Source organism: Cydia amplana, chromosome 15, assembly GCF_948474715.1.
Source record: "Cydia amplana chromosome 15, ilCydAmpl1.1, whole genome shotgun sequence".
NCBI lineage: Eukaryota > Metazoa > Arthropoda > Insecta > Lepidoptera > Tortricidae > Cydia > Cydia amplana.
Window position 1 is genome coordinate 2,611,269 of NC_086083.1, and position 25,751 is coordinate 2,637,019.

The window sequence follows — 25,751 nt, forward strand, 5'->3', positions numbered from 1 at the left end:
ATATGAAAAAACAATACAAACCTATTACACAAAACTACTAGTAGCTGCACGGGTCGGGCAGAAGAGAAATTTAAAGTTTACTTAAACAAATAGTAACTCTTTGTTTTAGTAAAAGTTAAACTCTAAACATACAATTTTAAGTGAAATTAAGCAATCCTTTGAGAAGTTTTTATTACTTTGTCTGAATTAACAAAACCGTAACTTAAATCCAGGTCCTTTTAGTTGGCTTTGGTAGAGTAAGACCAAAGAAAGTCTGCAGCGCTAGATTAAAAGTAGTTTTTAAAAATCAGTATGTGACAACACCACAGAAAATGGATTATATAGTCTTGATACTTGTGAAATTTCTACCATATTTACTGTCTATGAAAAAATTAAGCTGTGCATAGTCTGCATTATGACTAAGTAAATTTAATTCCAACAATAGATGTCACTATTAATATGTATACATATACTAATATTGATAAATAATATTGGGAGAATATGACATTTGGCTTCATCAAAATTATTGAGCTTTTGTAATATCTGCCACGGCCTAGTGGTAAATAGGTACAGAGGGCCTACCGCGAACACCGAAGTTCGCAAATTGCGGGCATCTTTCTCTTTTACTCCCTAATGGGATTTTACTCCTTAATAGGCGTAATTAGATTGACAGAGAAATTGCCCGGAATTAGCGAATTCTTCGGAAGTTTTCGGAAAAACGATATAAACCATAAAAACAGTAAACTAGTAGGTACCCATGCCATAAGCATTAAGCATGGAGGTTGTGGGTTCGAGCTCGAAACCCGGCTAGTATAACTGAGTTTCTCGAAATGTTAGAAGTTTCTCAAAATGTTAAAGGAAATTCATAAGGTACGTAAGTATGCGTATAGCTATTAAGTGTGTTCAATTTGCTATGAAACCTTAGTCTAAACTCTAAACCAATATTGTATTATCTACATATGGTGCAAGTATTAAGATGTCCCATTCCACTTACCCGTCGCCAACTCCACATTTTGTAAACATTGTCGTTTTTGAGCTTGAATCACCTCGTGCAAATTTTTTACTAGTGTATAATTATTCGTCATGCGGAAAAGTAACTCCCGCACGCCGGTTTTTTAAGGTTTCACCATGTTTTTTCCGTTCATCACAAAACACAACGAATATTTTAAACGATTTTGACAAACACATACCATAGTGAATGACGTTTACTGACTGCTAAAAACATTGCCATATATAGTTTTTTAATTCGCTGTCAAATTATTGCGCTGCAGACTTTCTTTGGTCTTACTCTATCTATTCCGATGTACACAAGTTTTTTTCCTTACGCAAGCCCTGAACCATAGCGCGTAGATTTTCCGCTCGGCGAGTGAGTTATATCTATTTTCTGAAGTTAGGGAGCGGTTTCGTCCGTGCTCAGAATAAAGTTAGTTCTAAGATGTAGAATGTAGGATGATAATGGAATTTTACTGCTTTTGTGAAACCAAATGCCAACTTTGTAGACCATTTTGTTATTTATGTAATATTACTGGATTTACCTTTGTCACCCAGCTGACTGAATAGTTTAAAGATAATACAAGTCTCTATCATAATAGCTTCTATTTAAAACAAACAAGAAAAGTACCGAAGACTCAGATACAGCATGTATATCCTACAATTATTTGCTGTATAAACAGGCCGTTAATCGCAAAGTTAGCGTGATGACTCTGAAGCCTTATACAGATTGGGGCGGAAAGTATTATCAACAATACTAAGCAACGGTCGATCTTATTCCATTGCAATAGGGTTTACGGAGAGACAGTTAATTGTGCCAACAATAGGATGGGAAACAAATCTAACTGCTAACTCGATTCCAACTGATAACCAATTAGGTACCTATGAGGCTTTTATGGGTCTACGGTCGGTATCGAAGATAGTCACTTCACTATAGCGTTTCCTATACTGACAGATGAGATAAATTTATAATAAAATACACAACTGTTTAAAACCAATAGAAAATCCAATATTTATCTTAATGGACTTATCTTATGGACTATTCAACACAAGATAAGACTTGTACAGGCGTAATCTAATTTTAATTAAAGGATATTAATTCGATTTGGATTGGATATGAATCGGATCTTCTGTCAGTGACAAAAGTGACATTTCTTCAACCAAAAACGCCACTTTTGGCACTAACAGATCCTATCCATTATATATCTTATCCATGTAGAATTCATATCCTATAGGTAATTAAAATGAGAATACGCCAGATAAACACGATGTGTATGCGTAGACTTGAATAAAAATGTAAATGTAAGAGTTGTGTTAAGTATTCCCTCCTAATACAAGTCACACTGCTTGCGAGACGCACGCGTGCTCACGTCACACAAGCGGTGAGACCTGTCCCACGGAAATTTATGCAGTAGAAAGCGCACGTTAAATACATCTGGTGTCCTTTACATATAACAGTTTTAATACTGATTTTCAATCAGGACTAATCTCAGTCTCTGAGTTTAATAAAAAAAATCAACAATAAAAAAATAAGTACTACTCTGCAAATAAAAAAATGATAAAAAAATGATTGAAAATATGTACCTATAATGGACACGTGGTTATCGTTTGGTATAAGTATGAAGTTTTATATGAGTTAACTGCTATTAACAAAAGTAAACTTCATCACCTGGATTACATAAAAAGAAGGCATTTTTTACCTTACATGTTAGATTCTCCCACCGAATATTTGTGTTAGTTTTTGTCGGACTGTCACAACAGAATGCGCAGCTGGTGCACCATCGGGTTGAGGCCATGTTTAATTTATAACGTTATAGGTTAAAGTAATCTATCACGCGGTGCCGTTGATTAATTCTAAAAAGGTGCCGTAGCGTATTTACAGTATCGTCGTACTGGTCGTCGTAGGTTTGTCGTACTGATATGATGGTTTGAATTTGGAGGAATGAGGGCGTGAGCCGATACTCTACAGGACAATTCTAGTCTCGTATTGTATCAAATTTAGTCTAATTTAAAAAGGTCTTGAGAAGGTACTACCTAAAACTAGTCCTTTAGGGTTATAATCACCCAAATCTAAAAAATCCGAAACATTCGCGGTTTTATCGATTTTTGAGTTGGACTTTGTCCAAACGTTCAGGGAAAAGGGGTACCTGCTGATGAGCTGTGTGTCGCATAAGAAATGAATTGTTACTACTCCAGTAATGTGTATTTTTTTAGGTTCCATTTCCCATTATCTGTAAAAGTGGATCCGTCCATATCATATTACGCACAAAATTTTGGTTTTCGTCTGTCTCAAAAACCAATAATAATATGCAATATGCAAGTCGCACTGGGTAATCACGCGGGAACACGGTTTGCACTTTGTGGCCTGTGAGTTGGTCGCATTTATAACCTTCTTAATAGGCTTGGGGGCAGAAACTTGGGATACCCCGTGATACATGTTTTGCCCCACCAATCGTTGTTCATATTTTTTTGGTGGAAATGTTTCCTATTTAAATATAATATAATGTCCTCTGCGTCCTTGGGTCGTATGTTGAGCACGCGTATCCCATGAAGAACGCCCGAAACCCCCGGCAGGTTATATACTTTATATAGAACCTATCTTTAATTTCGTTCCATTCTTCTGTTGTTCTAGGAAAAAGTTTATTTTTTTAGAATGGCTGGTGAGTTAATCGAATTTATAACCTCCTTAATTGCTTTCGAGGCAGATGCTTGGGATACCCTGTGGTACATATTTTGACCCCCCAATCATTGTCGTTATATATTTTTTTTTGAGTGGAAATGTTTCATATTAAAATATATGTCTTCTGCGTCCTTTGGTCGTATGATGGTCACGTGTCCCATCAACAGCGCCCAAAATCTCGGGCGGGTTATAAATTTTACAAAACCTATCTTTAATTTTTTTGAGTGGCAATGTTTCCTGATAAAATATATTTCATCCGCGTCCTTGGTTCGTTGATGGGCACGTGTATCCCATGAACAGCGCCCGAAACGTACTTTATATAAAACCTGTTTAATTTCGTTCCTTTATTCCAAAATTCTAGGAAAATGTATATATTTTTAGAACGGACAGTGAGTTTATCGCATTTATAACCCCCTTAATAGCCTTGGAGGCATATTCTTGGGATACCCCGTGATACATACTTTGACCCACCAATCGATGTCCTTATTTTTTTTTAGTGGAATTTTTTCCTGTTAAAATAATATTACCTCTATTAGTTCTTCCGCGTATTTGGTTCATATGATGAACACGTTAGTCCCATCAACAACGCCCTACACCTCGGGCAGGTTATAAACTTCATAAAACAAAACCTATCTTTAATTTTGTTCCGTTCTTGAAAACAATGGGTACTATGTTGCTGTTGTAGGTTGTTTAGCTTCTTCTTCTGCTATTTCTTCCTATAAGTCGGTGTATTTCGGTAATTTTTCAGCTATTACGTTATGGATGGCTAAATGTATTAAAAGTGTTGTTTTATTTGTGTCGTCTACCACAGTTATATCTGGTCTATTATAATGTGTAGTTCGGTCTGTTAGTATGGCTCTTTTCGTCAACTTTTTCCTCAGTAAGGTTTCTAATTTTATCAGAGTTAAACTGGAAGTGATAAAGGTAGCCAGTTTTTGGCTTTTCTATCCTCTCTTAATGGTTTTATTGGACAGGCATTGGTTTATAGTACTTGGATTTGACCAATTATTAATTAAAATACTGTGTTTGTTTCTGTAAACGTGATACCACTTTAATAACTTTACATTTTTTGTTTACTGTATGATCACTTCTAATTACATGTACTGATATTTTCAACGTTTAGAGTGGTACATCTACCCGCCAACGTATTCTTATAATCTGTGCTCACTCCGCATATGAAAACATGGTCGGGATTGTACGCAAACCTGACAACTTGACAAGTTAAGGACTGATTGTTTTATTCATCACTGTGGCAGACCGTGACATGTTTGCACGGATAAGCTGATGTTCGACGATTTTGACACTTGTTTACGTTTGATTGGTTGTATTTGTTTAGGACACGTCCGTTAGTTAAATGTTTAGTTTTTCATTATTTTTTATTTGTAATACAGCATACATGTAGGTAGGTATACTTACGAAAACCATTTGTTGAAACTGGTTGACTAGAGTTCATTGTAATGACGTGCTTTTTAGTTGCCTCTAAGCATGTAACAACTAACAACTCACTAATAATAATAAAAGACTACTAATTTATACTACTAAATTATTTTGTTTGAAAATTTCAACATTATCTCTGCATCAATTTCAATTTAATTTCAATTATTTATTCATAAAATTTATATTTTATACGTCATAAAAGAAAATATACTACATTTACAATTATCCCTTTTTTACTTACGGGGAGCTGTTCTTATTTCGAAATAGTTTTCTTTGATAACTGGCCGCTCTTGTTATTGGTATTTGTAAAATGTTTATTAATCATTTCATGCGTACCTATACCTATTTAATTTTAATATTACCTATTTAATTTTGTTTGCGCTGAGCTGAGTATACCTACTCAGCGATACGTTCACTCAAAGTCGTTGAGGTTACACGCCGAGACTGTCACCGTGGTTCGGTCCTGTGTTTCTCAATTCTTGGGACCGAATACTGGTTTAAATACTTATTCATATTCATGTACATACTTAATTATTGTTTTGTGTTTTTAAATTTGTAGGTACCTACTAATAAAATATGTTCCTTTGTTTCAGTATATTATGTCAACATGGTAATAAATAATTACATTCGTGAGTACATATTCGTCACATACATTAGCGATGACAATTATTTCAGGTACTAAATTGCAAATGATTTACATGAAATTATTCTAACGATATGTTGCTACGTTGTATGGCGTTGAGCTAAATACTGGCCACTCCCTCTGGTCGCCTGTGCTATGGTGCCTATAAGACGCGTCACTAAATCCTTTTAGTCCCCACGGACCCCAAATAATGGGAAAAGGACAAGGTGAAGAAGAAGACTAAATCCTTTTAGAGCCGATGCGCACTTGATCCCATGGCTCCAAATATTATGATATGATGACACATGTTGAATTTTATAACAAAATCTAGTAAAATAGATAGCAAAGAGCAATGTATCACAATATTGTGGATATTAAAAAAATATATGGAAATAATACAAAAATACAGCACCTGAAAGTTTAATAATTTAATATTTTTTTTAACTTTCAAAAACGAAATACGTAAGTAAGAATACCATTCGATTCCTCACATTTTATCCAAAAAAGATTGTATAGCAAATAGTGCGTTTATGTATAGACATAAACGCAATATTTCACCGACAAAAATGCATTTTTTTTGTTTTGTTCATACTTCAAGATGCGATCTCAGTGACCTTGACGTCACGTTCATATAGCGATTTGTTAGAGGCGTTCGCGAGTGAAGTACGACTGTCAGACTTTGACTATCATTTCTGACTTTTGTAATACAAAAATTGTATTGCTTTAATGCAATGGGTCCCATATAGACATTTGATCCTAAAAACAAACCTGATTGATTGATACCATACATTAAAATTTGTCATCTAGCCTATTCGGCTCCAAACACCTCATGGCATATTTACGGCATTTGAGGTCGTCCGTTAGATAGGTGTAAAAAACCGACCGACGACCGGTCTGGCCTAGTGGGTCTGCCTGTGAAGCCGCGGTGCTGGGTTCGAATCCCAGTACGGGCATTTATTTCTGTGATGAGCACAGATATTTGTTCCTGAGTCATGGTTGTTTTCTATGTATTCAAGTATTTGTATATTATATATATATCGTTGTCTAAGTATCCACAACACAAGCAGCCTTCTTGAGCTTACCGTGGGGCTTAGTCAATTTGTGTAAAAATGTCCATTAATATTTATTCTCTTTATTTATTTGTCTTCTCTAAGTTAGGTTATTTTATAATACGGATATAAAAATAAAATACAAAAACATTTACAAAAACAATACAAAATACTTATAAACATATTATAAACATATCATATATATTATTTAAAAAAAATATATTGCTAGGGAAAGCGACACAGCACAGTTAATTTATGGACAACCTGCTTCAATCCAATGAGCATGAAAGAGCTGATAAGTGACAAGTAGGAAAAATAATTTTGAAGCAGTTGAAAATTATGCTCGTTGGATGCACACAAAAAAACGAAAGAACTTTTATCAAGATATATAAATTATGATATAATCAAACAAATATAAAATTATCATATTTTTTTTATATGTACCTACTTTCAAAATTCCTATTACAGACCTTCATTCTTTAATCTTAATATTTTTATTTAATCATTAAATAAATATTATTTTTTCTAGTGCTGAATAACAATGTGACATTCAGGATTTTTTTTTAATTATTAGCCTATAAGAGTGTGCCACTGTTCAGGAATAGGATGTCAATTAACAAACACGTTAATATAGAAGAAAATTTTAATCACTCATAATTTTAAGCTTATAACCTTAACCTTCACCTTCACCAAATAATGCCCAGTTCTTAAGTTTGCTAACTTCCAAAATTTCATACTTTTATAAGTGTGAGTGGGTTCAAATTTTGTGTCTGTGTCCATAAACCAAACTGCTAGTTCATATTAAACATACAAACAATAAATAAAAACTATATATTCCTATCGTAATAAACCAATCATTTGCTTGGCTTGTAAATACTACATAGCCACGAGCAAACCATTGTCAGTTACAACAGAAGAGCCGGTAATACTTCTCGCTCTATCGCTGGCTATAAACAGAATCAAATCAGCTACCTCCTCAGGCTCTGATATCTTCTTCAAGGCTGTATTGGATTTGAACGTCTCCCAGATTTTATCAGGGTTTGGCGCACCCGCGTTCACCACGATGTCAGTATTCACCGGACCTGGATTGATGCTGTTCACCCTCACACCATACTGAGCCAAGTCCAAAGCAGCACAGCGGGTGAAATGATCCACTCCAGCTTTCGACACGGCATAACACATGTAGTTTTTCCCTGGAACCCTTATCCCAGCTACACTTGACACATTGATCACATTACCCTTCGTCTTAATCAGATGAGGAGCGGAAAGGCACGTCAAATGCACTGTAGCGCGTAGATTTGTATTAACGACTAGGTCATAATAATTGATGATCTCTTCGTCTAACATAGAAGAAATTCCGACTATTCCAGCGTTGTTAATTAGGATGTCTAACTGTCCGAAGGATTCCACTGTGGTTTTAACGATGTTTTTGGCTTCTTCGTCTTTGCTGATATCTGCTACGATGATGAGGGGTTTAGATCCACACTCTTCGCATTTCTTAGCGACCTGGTTGAGTTTGTCACCGTTTCGGGCTACAAGGGCGATTTTAGCGCCCTCTCGCGCGAGTGCGAATGCCGCGGCGGCTCCGAGACCAGAGCTCGCTCCGGTCACTATCGCCACTTTATCGGTAAAACTCATTACGTCAATTCAAAGAGAATACTGTGGGATAAGTCTTTGAGCTGGTTACTTATATAGGTACCTAAGATGCACGTGTAAACAACAAGTTAACGTCAAATTTGTGGCTAGGTTTTTGTTTCAAGGTTAGAGTTAGAATTATTAATTTAAATAACAAATTAGTGATTAGTGAATACATCAAAACACTTAAATGTCTGTCAGTTACCTACCTAATTCTCTGGATGCTTGATTTTTTCTACAAAATGTACAAAAGATAAATACCTTAGGGTAGGTATGTTACATGTGCTATTACAGAAGTACCTATATTCAATTATTGTATTATTGCTCCAAATACAATAGGTCTTTCGTCCTAATAATGTACGCAAGGCTATTAACCTATGTAATAATTCCCCCAAATATATACTTCCTTAACCACGCATTTCTGATGTTATAAAGTGCAAATAATGTTACTCTTAAGTCAAATTCAGCAAAAAAAATTGTGTGAGTGTTTGTGTTTTCTGGACACGACACTTTATTTATTTTTATATATTGGCCAAAAACAAACATTACAACGATTAAGTAACGTTTTTTGTTTAATTTACAGAAAAACCAGAAAGGAGTTATTCACCGAGTAGTTAGAGCAACAATTTTTCACAAGAATTGTCATTATCTCTAAATCAAGACCGATTTTAGAAATAGAAAACTTTGTATGACATTTTAGTGTCTAAAATGCAGTCAAGAACACAGCTTTAAATCTGTCGGGTTATTTCTAGCCGACGGACGTATATGTGCCGGAGATGTGCTGTTCGGCGTTATTTGCTAACAAAAAAATCTCGGCTCTCTCTCAAAAATTATAACAAACAAACTTTTACTAAGTATTAGGGCTTCCAATACCGGGATCCCGGTATTTCGGGATCCCGGGATCCCGTCTTTTTAAACCCTTTTTCAATACCGGTATTTTTAAAGGCAATACCGGGATCCCGGTATTTAAAAAATGAGGGAAATGCGCAGTATAAACCCTTTAAATCCATTATATTCGGCTGTATCAAATAGCTTACTAAACGTCAGACGCATCTAGAGTTAGACCAAGAAAAGTCTGCAACGATTTTGATAGCACGCGCAGTGCAAGTGTTATATTAAATGTCAAACTTCTATGAAATTATGATGTACAAATAACACTTGCACTGCGTACTGCGTATGCTATCAAAATCGTTGGAGACTTTACTTGGTCTAACTCTAACTGGTCTCTAGCCCGCATTTTATTATTGAAACAAGATCGTTGCCTAATGCGTTGATAAATATTTGGTGGTTGGTGGTGGATGAATCCTGATGAAGTTATGTGAGTGATGAATAGGATAATATGATAGTGACATTAACATTAACATAATTAGTTCTTATAATTTTATCAAAAAATAAAACGAAAGAGCAAGGATAACTGTGATAATGGCAAACCAATTCTCTGGTTGGTTAAGTTGGACTACAAATGTGACTGGTGAGGTGAAGTCAACAAATTGGATAAAATTATTGCCAACCTGGAGTGTGAAATAAAAATATTGCAGATGGCGGCATTGATTGTTTATTGTTGTAATAGCTTTTAGGACATATCTGGTATTCCAGTGAGCCTTTCTAATTCCCCTTTTTAATAAAACTATATATTTTTAAGCGATTCATATCCAATACCGGGATCCCGGGATCCCGGTATTGATGAAGACAGTTTCGGTATTAATACCGGTATTGTGAGAAGTCCGGTATTTGGAAGCCCTACTAAGTATGTACAAAAACCTTTGGATGAAAAATTTGGCCCGTAGCGCCAATAAATTATACATGAGCGGGGGGCTTGTTGTAACAGTTTTAGGAAAAAGGCCTGCATTGTCTACAATACCTATGTATAATGAGGGTTTGTAATCTAAGTACTAATTCCTATTACAAAATAATTTTAAATGTTTACGCATCCTTTACATCAGACACTTTTTGAAAAACTGGGAGTTGTTGCAACGTAATTTTTTTTCAGTACCTGGTCGAAACAGAGCTCGTATGCACATCCACTCGCTTCGATCTCTGGCGGGGCAATGGCGGTGTTTACGTTATTCCTCGAGTTATAAGAAAGTCATTCAGCAAAAAAAAAATTAAATGTTTTTAATTCCCCGTCAAAATTGAGCGTTACTACTTACCCCTGTTACATTAAGCCCCCGGCTCCTCTACCTATTTTCTTCAATGACATACACAATATGATATTTTTGTGTATCGCCTCGAGTGCGGGTTAAATATACAACCTTTTCAAGTGTCTGCGCCTCCAAATATAAATAATGTCACGAATATAATACTTTAGCATAGAACATTATTAATTAAATAATTTTAATTTAATGTGTCTATTTTAAATTAATTTTATTTTTATTGTAATATTGTTTTAATTTTAAGTTATTATCTTTTTTGTGTTAGTGATTTTAATTTTAATGTAATATGGATCTTTTGTTATCTGTAATAAAATATAAATTGAACTGAATTGAATTATTAATACATATTTAGTTTCTATGACTTCTGTTTTTTTTCGGAGCAGGGTGACAACTCTGTTAAGTAAAAAAAATCAGAAATATATCGACTTTATTTAATTTTTCTCTAAATTTTCATGTAATATTTTTTTTTTGTTGGATGTACGTAGGTATAGTTTGCATTATTTTATTTTATTTATTTATTTATTTAATCTTTATTGCACATAAGAAAACACACTGTACAAAAGGCGAACTTAATACACATACATAAACATACATAAATATATACAAATAATATATTATGTACATAAATATATGTATGTATGTATATTATGTAAGTATATTTTATGTTCGTAAGGTCTTGCTTTCTTTTTGATGAATTGAATAAAATATGTTAGGGGTCTATGGCAATGTCATGTTAATGCCATTGGCCATCCGTATCAATCGTTATTTGTGCGATTTAGTTATTTATTATTTATTTATTTTTTTCTCGACCTTCCATTGAGTACCATATTTTTTTGCAAATTTGTACCATAAAATTCAAGTTGGCATCTAACATCACTGTACTAACCCTTCTATTGTATTGTTTGTACGCTGCCTTCGAACGCACAACATACCTATGGATTTTGTGCTTTTTAAGCTGCTTCGAAATAATGTCCCACGCTTCCATGATATTTTCGGGTTCACGAGGCTCCATGCCTCCCCTTTTCGTCACATGGCCCGGTTGTAATGGAAAAAACATCCTCTGACGGAGCCTTTAGTAAAAAAAATATTAAAACCGTTTACCAAAGTAATATCATAATCACATTTAAACTGAGAGCATATTTTTAATTTCAATAATATAATGTAAATGGCAGCAGTAAATTTACTACTATTTATGTGACATTCTACATTTATATTTTACTGATTATAATAAATTAAATAGGTATATCGAATAATATTATTAAAACTAACTAATAACTAAACTCACATTCAAATAAAACTACTTAAAAAATTAAAACTAGTATAATATTAAATGAAACTAAAACATATAAACGAAGTTATAAAAAGAATACCCCTTCTAAAACCTCCGCCTGCGGCATTGAGCCCATAACGCTGGCTGCGTTACCCCTCTGTATTGGCAGAGATTAAGCTGGCAGAAGTAAGCGCCAGCCATGGTCTCCCGAGGCGTCGACCAGCCGTGTTGACAGGTCTCCCATGAACGTTTCATGTCTGTCGATCAAGGCCCCATTGTCTCCACTGCAAGCGCCGCAAACTCATAATCTTGCAGTCTTGCAGTAAAGAGTTTGCGGCAATTTTTTTCACACTTAAACCTTTATTCCTATTTCTTATAGCCCGCCTTTAACTGTTTCGAAGATAGGCCTCTTTATTACAAGGTCATAGTCGCTGAAAAAAGATCTTGGGAACAGGGGTGTGGTGTAAAGCCAATGGTGGTGGACTAGCTGTAATTGCTGTACCTATACTATACATGACCAAGGAAGGTGACTGGCCTTACCGGTAGTTTTGTGTTCTGCAGCTGGCAGAAGCTTCTGTGGGTTGATGGCTGCTTCCTGGTTATTTACACGCACTTGAATGAAGGTTTTACTGTTTTTCTTGCGAATTAGGAGATCATTTCCTTCGCGATTTTGCGGTGACACTGAACCTGTCAGTTCTTTGATGTTTTACAGACCTTTTTTCCTGTGTCGCTGGCCAGTAGCCTCGCTACATCCAATAAGTCAGTATAGCAGTATTAAGGTGGAATACTAAACAAGGGGCTTCATGTACCTATAGCTGTATGATTGTAGGCACCACGAGTTCCGTGCCTCGTTCTCCACGCTTGTCTCCATATGAGCGGTCATTTTTGATACACGTCCGTCCTAAAAATGTTAGTATAAGTTGTATAGATTCACAGAATAATTACTTAGTACTTACCTATATGATATTATAATGATTAGGTTAAATTATATGAAAGATATGAAAAATTCAAACACTGTAAACGATCTCGCAATTATCACACGAGAATGTCATATAGCTTTAACTACCTTGAGCTTTGCAATAAAGAGTTATTATAGTCATATTTGTCGTAGGTATTTACAAGACTTGTTAACTTTACATAACCACCTTTTAGTCTTTTTTCCGCTCGTGTTGTTCTTGACTCTCCTGAAAACAAGTGTATGAAGCAACATGTTTTCAAGCAATATCAATAGTAACTCAGCTAACGGAACATGAAAGGCGCTCGCCGAACTTACACGAGCACGTGAAAGGGACAACAACCGGTATGTTTATGTGTTTAAACTAGTTTACACCTATTGTTAGCGTAACTTAGTGCAGAGAGCTCACTTGGTCACAGGGCGGACAGGCCATACATCAGAAATCATTTGCGTTTATATGTGTGCACGGCACGTCTGTACACGCGTCATTGTGTATGTGTGGGTAAGTCGCTTTACTGAGAGCACGCTAGAAGTCCGCCAGATTCATGTCGCGGGATGGTCGCGGGGCGAGGTAATGCGAGTGGGGGCGGGGCGGTGCGTGGCCATTCTGTATCATAATACTATTACTTATTCTGTGACTTGGTACTAAACACGCCCATTCGGTTATTTCACATGAGCAACGAGAAAATTACAGTAGGTATTTACAATTTTTTTTTTCAGGTTTAAGAATCTTTATATCTCAAGTAAGATATAACAAAACTTCCCTTAAATATATTTACTTGAATCGAGTTTAAATATGCACTTTATTTGGATTAAGATAAATTTATAAAAAAAGGTTGTAAGTAAATTTTCCCACAAAACTGGAGTGCCAATGACTGGCACGACCTACCAACTCTCAAAATGCCTGATGAAGCGTTTCCTTCACAAGTGGACTCTCTATTCTATTAGCTATCTGAAATTCAGTGAAACACTCCTGACATGTTCCAAGAATGCGCCCAGTTTATACAGCGGCATAAAGAGTTCTAAAACGGGAACCTTTTGTACTGTAGACAATTTGGTGAGCTCGCTAGGAAGTGCATTTTGTTAGTTTGTATTCAGCAGTGGTTTCCAAACTTTAGCGGACTTCTAGAATAGAAAAGAAAAGGAAGAATTTTTCAGATTTTATTTGCATGCTATGCGTACTAGAATCAATGTGTTTTAAATGTAAAAAAATATCTTTTTATACTTTATAATAAAATTTAAAAGCAATATATTCCGATTTTTTGATAAAATAATAGGGAAAGTAAAAGAAAATATTTTGTTATTAATATGATACAAAAAAATCATTCTGGCTAAAACATCTCTCTTCTGACCACCATTTGAGAACCACTGTTTCACATTTAGAAAGTTAAAGCTTTCAACGAGCTGAAAAAGTGGGCGATTGCCGTTAACTTAATGTCGGTGTTATATTTTAAAGCTGCTTTAAGACTACGACTTTATTAGCGTAGGATCCATTTTTGCTTTAGGTGTAGTGGAAGTAAAGTGTATTCGTTTACTTGTCCTATCACGTAAACACTCGAAGACACTGTCACACTTTTTCTCTGGAATTACACAATAGTCATCACTTAAAATGTTGTTGTATAAAGAAACTCACAAAGTACCTATTGAAATCAACCAAATAACCACTGAAAATCATAATTTCTAAAAAGATTTTAATCAAAAATCGCAGTAACGAATGGATAACCTCAAAAACATCTGACATTACGATGTCATTGTCTATGAATCGTATTGTTGGAATAACACGTTGACGTCACGTTACATAATAATACATGTATGGATCTCACTTTAAATCCTAAATTCACATTTTCATGAAAATACGAAAACTCCAAAGTTGGGTGTACAGTCACCTGCAATAATATGTTACTCTACGAAGGCCGCAAAAATATGTGACACGCTCTTATGGCTCTACAAATTAGATCGTGTCAGATATTTTTGCGGCCGTCGTTGTGTAACATATTATTGCAGGTGACTGTACAAAACTTAATCTGATAAAAAAATTAAACGGCATTTTATATTTATAAAATTATAACTTTTATAAGATTAGATATTAAAGACTTTGTTTTTCGACGTTTCTTAATTATAAAGCTTAATATTTAACAAACTCGTAATAATACGTCTATCAAAACCGACATTCAAATTATCACAGCGGCCTCTGTCTCTATCTTCCGTGTAACTCACGTTCCACAATAGTATGAGGTCTCTAGCGACTTTTATATTGATTGTCACTGTGACATGGTACGAAATCGGTCGGAAATTATAGTACAGTCGCATGTTTTAATTTATGACTTATGACCCACTTTTGTACCTTGTCACAGTGAAAGTCGCTAGAGACCTCATTGCTATTGTCACTGTGACAAGGTACAAAAATGGGTCATAAATTAAAACATGCGACTGTACATTGTTCAACGTTGGGGGGTAAGTGAAATTTTGCATACGAGGTCTTTAGATGCACGACAGCCGCAGACTGGAGTGCATTAAAGACTGGAGTTTGCAATATTCTTACCCCCGGACACACAATGTTTTTCATCACACTTGCGAAGAAAAAATTAAATTTTAAGTGAAATAATTATTAAATACGGTGACATTTCAAATATTCGTCCGCCATATAGTCGTTTCTTGACAGGTTTCGAAGACACAGACCTTCGGCATTCAGCCACGAATGAACATATTGTGTAAAAATATTTTAAACGGCTATTAAATTAAATATCTTTAAACATAAACATAAATATTAAAATATAATCGAAGTATTTTAAATGTAAACCTCCCTGATACCTTGACTTTAAACAAAGTATTTTACTTATAACCTAACTTGGTTCGTAGGAATTAGTGATATAATTAAAAAAGAAAGCTAATATAACTCCCTAAGGGATCAATATAGGCCTTTGTCCTTCAGTACACCTGCATGAAATAAGATCTTTTACAGTAGGTACATATGGGGCTACTTTTCCGCACTAGTGCGTAAAATAGCACTTTTCGTGCGTATGTCGAAACTTTAAAGTGCCATATGTACTGTAAAACGTTGTTCGATACACGTGCGAATATGTAATTCGCAACTCGTGACGATTTAAAACACTCCCTTCGGTCGTGTTTTAATTTATCGCCACTCGTTTCGAATTTCCTCTTTTTCGCACTTGTATCGAAAATAACTATTTCGAGCAAGTGTGATGAAAAATCAACAAAACGCCACCTGCACAAGAAAACAAAAGATGATCGGCATAATCGAATTTGCGCATCCGTGAGCGAAAGGAGTTTCACAAATAAGCGACTACGAGTATATTTATGGTGCTTTACTTTGAAGCCAAACCGAATCTACATCCCTATAAAAATGGATAAAATATGATTCTATAAAAACCTGTTACTCCAAACTCCAAATAGCAGATAAGGATTCTGCGCTCGATCCAAACGTCTTGTGCAAGAATTGAATCAACATAAATAGCATTACAAGATCTATTCATGACGGCTGTTCGCTTCATGCGAAAGTATTTTCCATAAATGTTTTTGTTTATTTTCGCTCTTAGGCTACCTGCTTTACCTGTTTCAGCCGCGTCCTTTTGAAGGGCGACCGCTTTCTGTCGTTGACAATTGTTGTTTTTAGGCATAGCAATATTAGATTCGTACGTTTCTGGAAATACATTGTACTTGACCGTTACTCGTGCTTGTCATATTTGCATGCAACTGTTTACCTATTTATATTTTCCATCGTTTTTTTTTATATTGATCCACACGGGGTCCCGTTGTTTCCCATAAAGTTTTAAGTCATAATTAGGGCTTCCAATACCGGAATCCCGGTATTTCGGGATCCCGGGATCCCGTCTTTTTAAACGCATTTTTCAATACCGGTATTTTTAAAGGCAATACCGGGATCCCGGTATTTTAAAAAATGAGGGAAATGCGCAGTATAACCCCTTTAAATCATTATATTCGGCTATATCAAAAAGCTTACTAAAGGTCAGACGCATCTGAAACACTGAAAACTGTATACTTTGCTCTAGCGCAGTCCTTGTTATCTTATTGTGTTTGTGTTTGGGGTGGGGCAGGTAAAACCTTACTTTTGAAAGTGGAGCGGGGTCAACGTGCTGTATTAAAGGTTATGACTAAAAAACACTTTTTATATCCTACTTCGAAACTGTATCGGGAATGCAAATTATTAACAGTAAGAGGATTATTTATTCGACAGGTTATTATAAGGAAACATAAAACCCTTGAAATTACAGAGGATGGCACCTCAAATAGGCGTCGTACAGACCATGTCTGTGAGGTCCATAGTTTCCGTCTGGCACTAGCAGGACGGCTTTTTCACTACCTGAGCCCAAAATTATATAATAAAATAAATAGACTACTTAGAATTTATAAATTGACATTTAGAGAATGCAAATTGAAGGTTACAAACTGGTTGGTTACATTAACATATGAAGAAATTGAGGATCTCCTTTCAGCACATACATACACAATTACACATACACACACACTCACATAACACACGTATTTTAAACAAAAATAGGCATGCAAATTACTTTATTTTCATATATTTAGTTTTAAGCTCTTCTTTTTACTTTTAAGTACCTCATAAATTATCATTGTCAACACACTATTACTGCTATTTTATCACTGCAACTTGTATTTCCGGGGTGAGGGCCTGGAGATCTGTAATACAGGTCTAACCTAGTTCAGACTCCAGTCCCTCACAAAGGTAAAAATAAAATCTAAGTTTATTTTGTAAAATTATCCTTTGTGAGGTGAAATAAAAAACCTTTATTATTATTACTATTCACTCTATTTATTTTTCATCACAAGTTAGGTTGTTTATAATATGGATATAAAAATAAAATACAAAAGCATTTACAAAAACAATACAAAAACTTATAAACATATTATAAAAAACCTAACCTAGGGCGCCGCCAGCAGCGGGGCAAGGCCCAAGCTGCCGGTGGTCAGGGCTGCAGAGAGAGGAACCGGCGGACTATCCGCGCCGTGTCCAAGATCACCGCCTTCTGCATCTGACCCTTGATCCAACCACCTAGCGAGAGTCTCTCAAGATGTTGGTCGAGACTCTTCGCTATTAGACCGTTCGCTGAAACAACTATCGGGACAATGATCGTCGAATCAACATCCCACATGGCGGTTATCTCGTGAGCCAAGTCTAGGTACTTACTAGACTTGTCCTTCTCGGCTTTCACGAGATTCTCATCATGGGGGATGGTGATGTCAACGAGCACGGCCCGGCGCTGCGATCGATCTATTATAACAATGTCAGGCTTATTGGCTACAATAGTCCTGTCAGTGATGATAGATCGATCCCAATAGAGCGTGGCACGACCATTCTCGAGAACTTGCGCAGGTGAATACTTGTAGTACGGTACTTCGCGGTCCACAAGGCCGTATAGAAGAGCAAGCTGCTGGTGAATAATCCTGGCTACGAGATTATGTCTGTGCAAGTACTCGCCGTTAGCAAGATGAGAACAACCGGAAATGATATGCCTGAGTGACTCTCCGGGACGGCGGCATGCCCGACAAATGTCGACCGTACCGTCCTTCAGGATATATTTCCGATAGTTGTTCGTCATCATTACTTCGTCCGCAATTGCACAGGCAAAACCCTCGGTTTCTCCGAAGAGGTCCCCGAATCGTAACCAGTTCACCGACGCGAGCAGGTCCACATCAGGTCCCGTGAGGGCCTTGTAGAACCGCCCGTGTAGCACCTTACTCTCCCATGCCGCCTTGCGATCCGCAGTACTTAGTACCACAGGTTTGCGCCAGTTCTCGTTTGCCAAGGAGAGCGGCGTGAGGTTCCTGTCTACTGCCACCACATCACGATGCATCCCACACTCGTTGTTAAGGAAATAATTCCTGAGATTGTACACCTCGCGGTTGTGGAGATCCTTGGCGTTTAGGAAGCCTCGGCCTCCACATTTCCGTGGGATGTACAATCTCATAACTGACGAGCGTGGGTGTAGCATGCGATGTGCGGTGAGCAGTGATCGGACCCTCCGATCCAGGGCGTCCAGCTCGGTCTGAGTCCACCTTAGTATGCCAAAGGAGTATGTGAGTAGGGGCATTACCCAGGCGTTGAAGGCGCACACTTTGTTGCCTCCTGACAAAAGACTGTTAAGGACTTTTGTGAGCCGACTGAAAAAGCGCTCCTTCACCGACCGTCTAATACCCTCGTCCTCAATACCCAACGACTGTGACATACCAAGGTATTTATAGGTTTCTGATTCAGAGATAGATCTGAAAGCCATTGTCTCAGAGAGTTGTAAATTTGTTGAATTTACAACCCTCCCCCGCTCTACATGTATAACCGCACATTTATCGACACCAAACTCCATGTTGATGGCACTACTGAAGACTTCGGTAGTTTTCAGTAGGTCCAACAAGTCTTGGTTATTTGGTGCAAATAATTTGAGGTCATCCATGTACAGAAGGTGAGAAATGACTTCACCCTCTCTCCGAAGCCGGCAACCTAGTCCCAAATCTTTCAGCAGGGTGCTGAGGGGATTCAGAGCTAGGCAGAACCACAGGGGACTCAGACTGTCACCCTGAAAGATTCCTCGCTCAATCCTTATAAAATCCTGCGGACCAGAGCGGTCATTCCCGCCTCCTGGTTGACGAAGGACTGTGGTCCACCGCCCCATACACGCGCTTAGGAAGGCTCTCAAAGTTGCATCAACTTTATACAGCTCTAAGACCCTCCCTAGCCATGAATGAGGCACCGAATCATAGGCCTTCTTGTAGTCAATCCAAGCGGCTGAGAGGGCCCCCTTGTTCCGCCGGATTTGTTGGCATATGGTCATGTCTATGAGGAGGAGCTCTTTAGTACCACGGGACCCAACCCTACATCCATTTTGAGCGGAAGCCAAAATATTATTTGCGACAATGTGCGCGTTGATTTTTGCTCTCAAAATGGATGTAAGGAGCTTGTAGAGTGTAGGCAAGCATGTGATGGGTCTGTAGTTTTTTGCTTCCGTGGTACTACCGGACTTGAAGAGCAGGAAGGTGACACCAGTTGTTAAGGAAGGTGGGAGAGAACCAAGCTCGAGGGCTTGTTGAAATTGTGCTGCCAAGCAGGAGTGCGAGCATCGGAACCATTTTAGCCAGAAGTTGTGCAATCCATCCGGCCCAGGACTTTTCCAGTTCTGGGTCGTGCGGATGGCACAACTTACGTCATCGGGGGTGATAGTGACTACCCCCATAGGTTCAATGGACTCGCACTCACGCTCGACAACATTCATCCAACTCCCCTCGGTGTGTCCGACAGGCACCGACCAGATGCTACGCCAGAAGTCAGTCATGACAGTAGGATCCGGCGGCTGCGTGTCGGACTCACGAAGGTTGGTTTCCTCCCACTTTCGGTACACCTTCCTTTGGTCACTCTGGAAAAGACGATTCTGCTGGAATCGATCCACACGCTCTCTGTAGCGGCGAATACGGTTTGCCCATGCATAGACTTTCTGCTTTAGAAAGTCGATGCGCTCCGTAACGTTGGCCATGTAGTCGCGGGGCCTGATATCCGTCCCCGCGAACGCCTGGTTTACAAAGCGCATTACTCGGGGGCGATTGTTGCCCCCCCTGAAGCAGATCAGCTTTGCGATAAGAGTCCTAAAGGAGCTGATACGTCGCTCGATCCGTATTTGCCATGCGGGGGCACCTCCGGCGGTCCTAGGTGCACGTTCAGAGTCCGGAAACTTGACTCGTGCAACACGGCACGCCGCGATGGCTCCGCAATACATGATCGCGTGCGTATCATCTAAATCTTTACTAGTCCGCAAATATGGCTCTAGTAAAGCGTTTAGGGCTCCCATTAGCGCTAGATTGCGTTTATTCATAGGCAAACGTGGTAATCGTGGCCTAGTGTTGGGAGTGGAGCGATACTGCGTAATCGCCTCATCCAGAGTCCTCCTCAGTTGCTCATTGGCTGTACTACTCACACTCTGCGCGATCTCCTCCTCGTCGGCGTTGAGATCCAACCGCGGTGCCCCCGGTGCCCGGTCGGGTGCGGGCACCGGATTCGGCGACGTCGCGGGCGGGTCCCGCGCCGAGGTGGAGGCCGCGCAAGCAGAGAGAGCCTCCAGGCGAAGCCGATCAAGTGTCGAGTCATCCAACCGCTTTAGCCGCTGAATGACGCGCACCTGATCCGATAATCGCTGCTCCGACACGGTGATGGTGGGTTCAAGAGCCTGAAACAGAGGCAGTATTCTTGAACGATAGGCGGATAGCTGTGTTCCCCCCTCTGTAGCCCCATAATAGGCGCGCATGACATTCTCGTTCATTTGTCGAGTCCATCTCATGCGACGCACTATACCACCGGCAGCGGGAGCCGTGGGCGGGGCAGGATGTCCCGCAGGCCCCAAGCGTGCCGGCAGCGGTGGCCGCCCTCGTCGCGCAGGTGGTCGTGGCGGCGGCGGCGGCGGCCCGCACTCGTCGCTCGACTCGCTGGTGTCGGGCGCGGTGGCGAATTCATCGCCCGACGACGGTTGCGAGGAGACGGACGAGGCGGGCGAGGGTGGTGAACGTGCGTTTCGTGGAGACGCTAGTTGAGCTCGTGTTTATTATTATTATTATTATCTAGAGTTAGACCAAGAAAAGTCTGTAACGAATTTGATATCACGCGCAGTGCAGGTGTTATATTAAACGTCAAACTTCTATAAAATTATGACGTACAAATAATACTTGCACTGCATACTGCGTATGCTGTCAAAATCGTTGCAGACTTTACTTGGTCTAACTCTAACTGGTCTCTAGCCCGCATTTTATTATTGAAACAAGATCGTTGCCTAATGCGTCAGATAAATATTTGGTGGTTGGTGGTGGATGAATCCTGAAGTTATGTGAGTGATGAATATGATGATAGTGACATTAACATTAACATAATTAGTTCTTATCATTTTATCAAAAAATAAAACGAAAGAGCAAAGATAACTGTAATAATGGCAAACCAATTTTGACGGAAATTTGAAAAAATGTTGTCTGGTTGGTTAAGTTGGACTACAAATGTGACTGGTGAGGTGAAGACAACAAATTGGATAAAATTATTGCCAACCTGGAGTGTGAAATAAAATTATTGCAGATGGCGGCATTGATTGTTTATTGTTGTAATAGCTTTTAGGACATATCTGGTATTCGAGTGAGCCTTTCTAATTCCCCTTTTTAATAAAACTATATATTTTTAAGCGATTCATATCCAATACCGGGATCCCGGGATCCCGGTATTGATGAAGACAGTTTCGGTATTAATACCGGTATTGTGAGAAGTCCGGTATTTGGAAGCCCTAGTCATAATGTATTGTTTGTCATATTATCATAAGTCATAAAACTGAAACCGTTAACATTTCAGGATTTTCGTTAGGTTATCCTATAGATAGGTTAGGTTAGGTATGTTTTATGACAATCCTGAAAAGTGAAGCGTTTCTGAACCAAATGAATTATGAGTAACGAAAATTCGGGCAAACAATACATTATGGCTTAAAACTATTTGGGAAACAATAGAGACCCTGATCACACACCTATTTTGCGACTGTTTGAGACAAAATACTGCAGTACTGACCATACAAAAAAGATGTAAACAAGTAGGTATTTGTAAGTATTTGGTTGGAGGTTGGGTTACCGGGTGCTGAGGGTCCTCTCATTTGTAGAGGCCGGATTTGGTACGCTGGCGTCTTGCTATTTCTTCTTCAAATTTTACTGAATATTATGATAAAAATGATAAACTTAATTTATATTATGTGCTGTTTTTCCGCGATTTGAAATGACACTGACTTTATGTGTCATACGTAATTTGTAAAGTAACCAAACAAAATAATCCACGTAGTTTCAATCTACATTCAAATAGTCTTTGAAACTGTATACGAGAACCAATTTCCGAAAGTACAAACTCAAATGAAAGAGCGAAAGTCTAGCCTTCAATCTCTTAAAGTCGTGACTTTCAAACGCCCTACATACGTCAGCGGTTCCCTGATATCGGACGAAAAGGTATAGTATGTAAATGTGAAATGTTTTAGTCATTGTATGGCGTTTGATCGTACTTAGGGTCCTAGTGACGAAGCGCGTCAGGGCGAGCCATTGAGGGGCAGGGCAATCATACGGTAAGGCTGTGGGTAAGGGCGAGCGGAGAGTTTTTGTTTTTGAGGTTTGTTGGTTAGGAAGTTTTTATGCAGTGAATAATGCACAGTCAGCGTCAAATATATATTGACAGCCAACGTTGTATTGTAACAAAGATGGCCACTTTATACTGTCACTATTAATTTAGTTGTGACATATATTAGTACCTACTTTCAGCATCAGAGTAGTTTTGGATAAGACTACGAGTCAAACGTTATGTTGTGTTGTGTGTCCTTTGAAATATTTACAGAATTAATATATGTCTACTTGGCGTGAACTTATTCTTGAATCTTGTACTAAATAAGTAGATATATGAAAAATAAATTTTATAAGGAATTAATGAATATTTTCTATCGTATTTTTACAGAACTTTGTTGACAATTATGATAGCTGAATAGAGGAATGCCATGATCGAATTTAACATTTTAAAAGTAGAAACCGCGCAAATAGTAGACTCAATATGGCGCTAAACAAAATAGGTTTGATCGTTGACACGCGTATCTTTTTTATGATTCGTAAAAAATAGTTAAGTAATATGTTTTTAACTACACAAATTAATTATGTCTCTACACGTAAAACAATTAATAATAATGTGGTGGATATTTATAGGCTCGTAACTGTAGAAACTAGAAATAATTACCGTAAAAGGGATGGTAGATAATTTTGCCTTTGCTGCTGACAGTACTCTAGTACACATTATTTCACCGAGATCATGTTATATGTATTCGCGGGCTTGGTTTCCGCAACTCGACGTCATATTATTGCGCCTATTTTGCGTGATGGGTTGGCGGCACTATTCCTGCCAACCCAGCTCTACCAGGAAGCCTAGCAGACCCTTGACGTTGCCGACGACTTCTGGGAGCGACCCCGGTGAGCCGAGGTGTTGTGCCCGGTATTCTGCCACCCCTGGGCATTCGAGAATGACGTGAGCGGCTGTCTCCTCTGCCTCCATGCACGCCCTGCAGAGGGGGCTATCTGTAACACGTAGGGTTAGTAGGTTTTTGTTAAATGAGGCGTGGCCGGTTATGGCCCCAGCTATAAGCCGGAGCTGTGGTCTCTTCAGCTGTCGCAGCCTCCGTGACAGATTGGGGTTCCACCGAGATCATTTAAACCAGGGATGTTGCGGATGCAGATTTTTTGACATCCGCGGATGCGGATGCGGATGCGGATATTTTAAGGCTCACATCCGCGGATGCGGATGCGGATGCGGATGTCAAGATTAGGTACTTAGAAAACGTCAAATCTTACATTTTTAGTATTTTTTTATAAAAAAAAAAAACCATACGATTAGTATTTGAGCAAGAATATAGGTGCGTTATATTCACAGACAGTCCAACCTCTAGACATAGCATAGTCGCGCTACCCCCTCTGCCACATATAGGGTAGCGTTACTCCATCTTCGAGTCAATCCCGTGCCGTGATTGGTCCGTGTCTTTGAACGGACCAATCACGGCACGGGATTCGCTCACCTCGTTCCCCCGCACGCCCGTATTTTCGGCAGCATCGGTTTCATGAAAGAATTGGCCTAAGCTCAGTCTAGAGGTTGGATTGTCAGTGGTTATATTTAATAAACAGTAACTTGGCCGACTTTTCTGGATCTAGACGATTTCGTTATAGGTAATGACGAAATTACCTAGCACTTACGCCGCCACTAAAACGTTCCTCTACCGACTTGTTTGACATCCGCATCCGCATAAGATCCGCATCGATTTGATGCGGATGCGGATGCAGATGCGGATGTTGAAAATAATGCGGAAGTTCCGCGGTTGCGGATGCGGATGCGGATGTTCGCAACATCCCTGATTTAAACCACCGCTAGCTACAGAAACTGAAACATTTCCTTCAGGTAACACGCGCCGCTGAAACCAAGGCGTGACCTCACTGCAGCCGTACAGCAGCTCAGATTGGCGCGAGACTGCGTCTCGGACGCACGCGTGCGTCACCTGCGACTAGTCGCGCGACTGACAGTGCAGTGTGTGTGATGTTCTGTGTTTGAATTGGATTGAGAAAGTAAGTTTCATTGAAATATTTTTCAAGTTTAGGTGTGGTTGATTTTGTTTGCAAGTTTTCATTCGGTAGTTTTTTTTTCCAAGTTTAAGTGTGTTTAGTATAAGAAAACACTAATTAGTGTGCTAATTTAATATTGTTGGCTTTTTATATGTTAATTATTTTTACAATTTGTGTATATTTATGGTTTTAGATAACAGGGGTACCTACCTAATTACGTTTCCGATAAATAATTTAGTTTTAACTTTGTTTAAATAATTTTGAATAAAACTTGACACCTATAACTTCAAGTTGGACTTGATTGAAATACTTAAGTTTATCACTGTAATGATGGCGAGTAGAAGCAAAATGCGTAAAATAAGGTTACAAATTTAATATATTATAACAGTTTTTTTTTGTCAATTCAACTACTATTTCACATTACGACCATTACGTGTATGTATGGACAAATATTTTTTTTTATGAAATAATAAATCTAACATTTATTTTTTTAATTACACCGCAAATTTTAAGAAAAATTCATTTAGCAACATTTAAGAGGGTCCGTCAATGTATCGCGCAAGAAGGGCGTCACTTAGATTCGAGCAACTACAAATAAACAAGCATTTATTATAACAATAAATTAATCTAAAAAAAAAACACCAGCCTGTAGTATTTATGTTTTTCCAATTCTCCATTAACAATAGGTACCATGTTATACAAACACTACGGTGGATTAAAAACATATTTTAATGCGATATATATTGCGATATTAGGCATATAACTTAATGCCATATGTTAAATTGTTAATAGACAAGATATCATGATACCTGTACATATTTTTAAACCTGTATTTAAATT

General features: G+C 38.3%; 2 protein-coding genes across 2 annotated transcripts in view; one reads left to right on the forward strand and one right to left on the reverse strand.

Moving 5' to 3' along the window:
• Positions 1-7,633: 7,633 nt before the first annotated feature.
• On the reverse strand, positions 7,634-8,445 carry LOC134654763 (3-oxoacyl-[acyl-carrier-protein] reductase FabG-like). The gene has a single exon (XM_063510234.1). The coding sequence runs from the start codon at positions 8,393-8,395 to the stop codon at positions 7,634-7,636; it is 762 nt and encodes a 253-aa protein (XP_063366304.1). The 5' UTR covers positions 8,396-8,445.
• A 16,373-nt stretch (positions 8,446-24,818) lies between these two features.
• Positions 24,819-25,751, forward strand: part of LOC134654438 (leucine-rich repeat-containing protein 24-like) — a 33,207-nt gene continuing 32,274 nt past the window's right edge. Inside the window, exon 1 of the mRNA XM_063509880.1 lies at positions 24,819-24,914. The gene's annotated coding sequence lies outside the window, so the exon portion shown is untranslated. The remainder of the gene's footprint in view (positions 24,915-25,751) is intronic.

Coding starts and splice junctions, on each gene's coding strand:
- LOC134654763 (XM_063510234.1), bottom strand. CDS start 8,395: ATGAGTTTTACCGATAAAGTGGCGATAGTGACCGGAGCGAGCTCTGGT.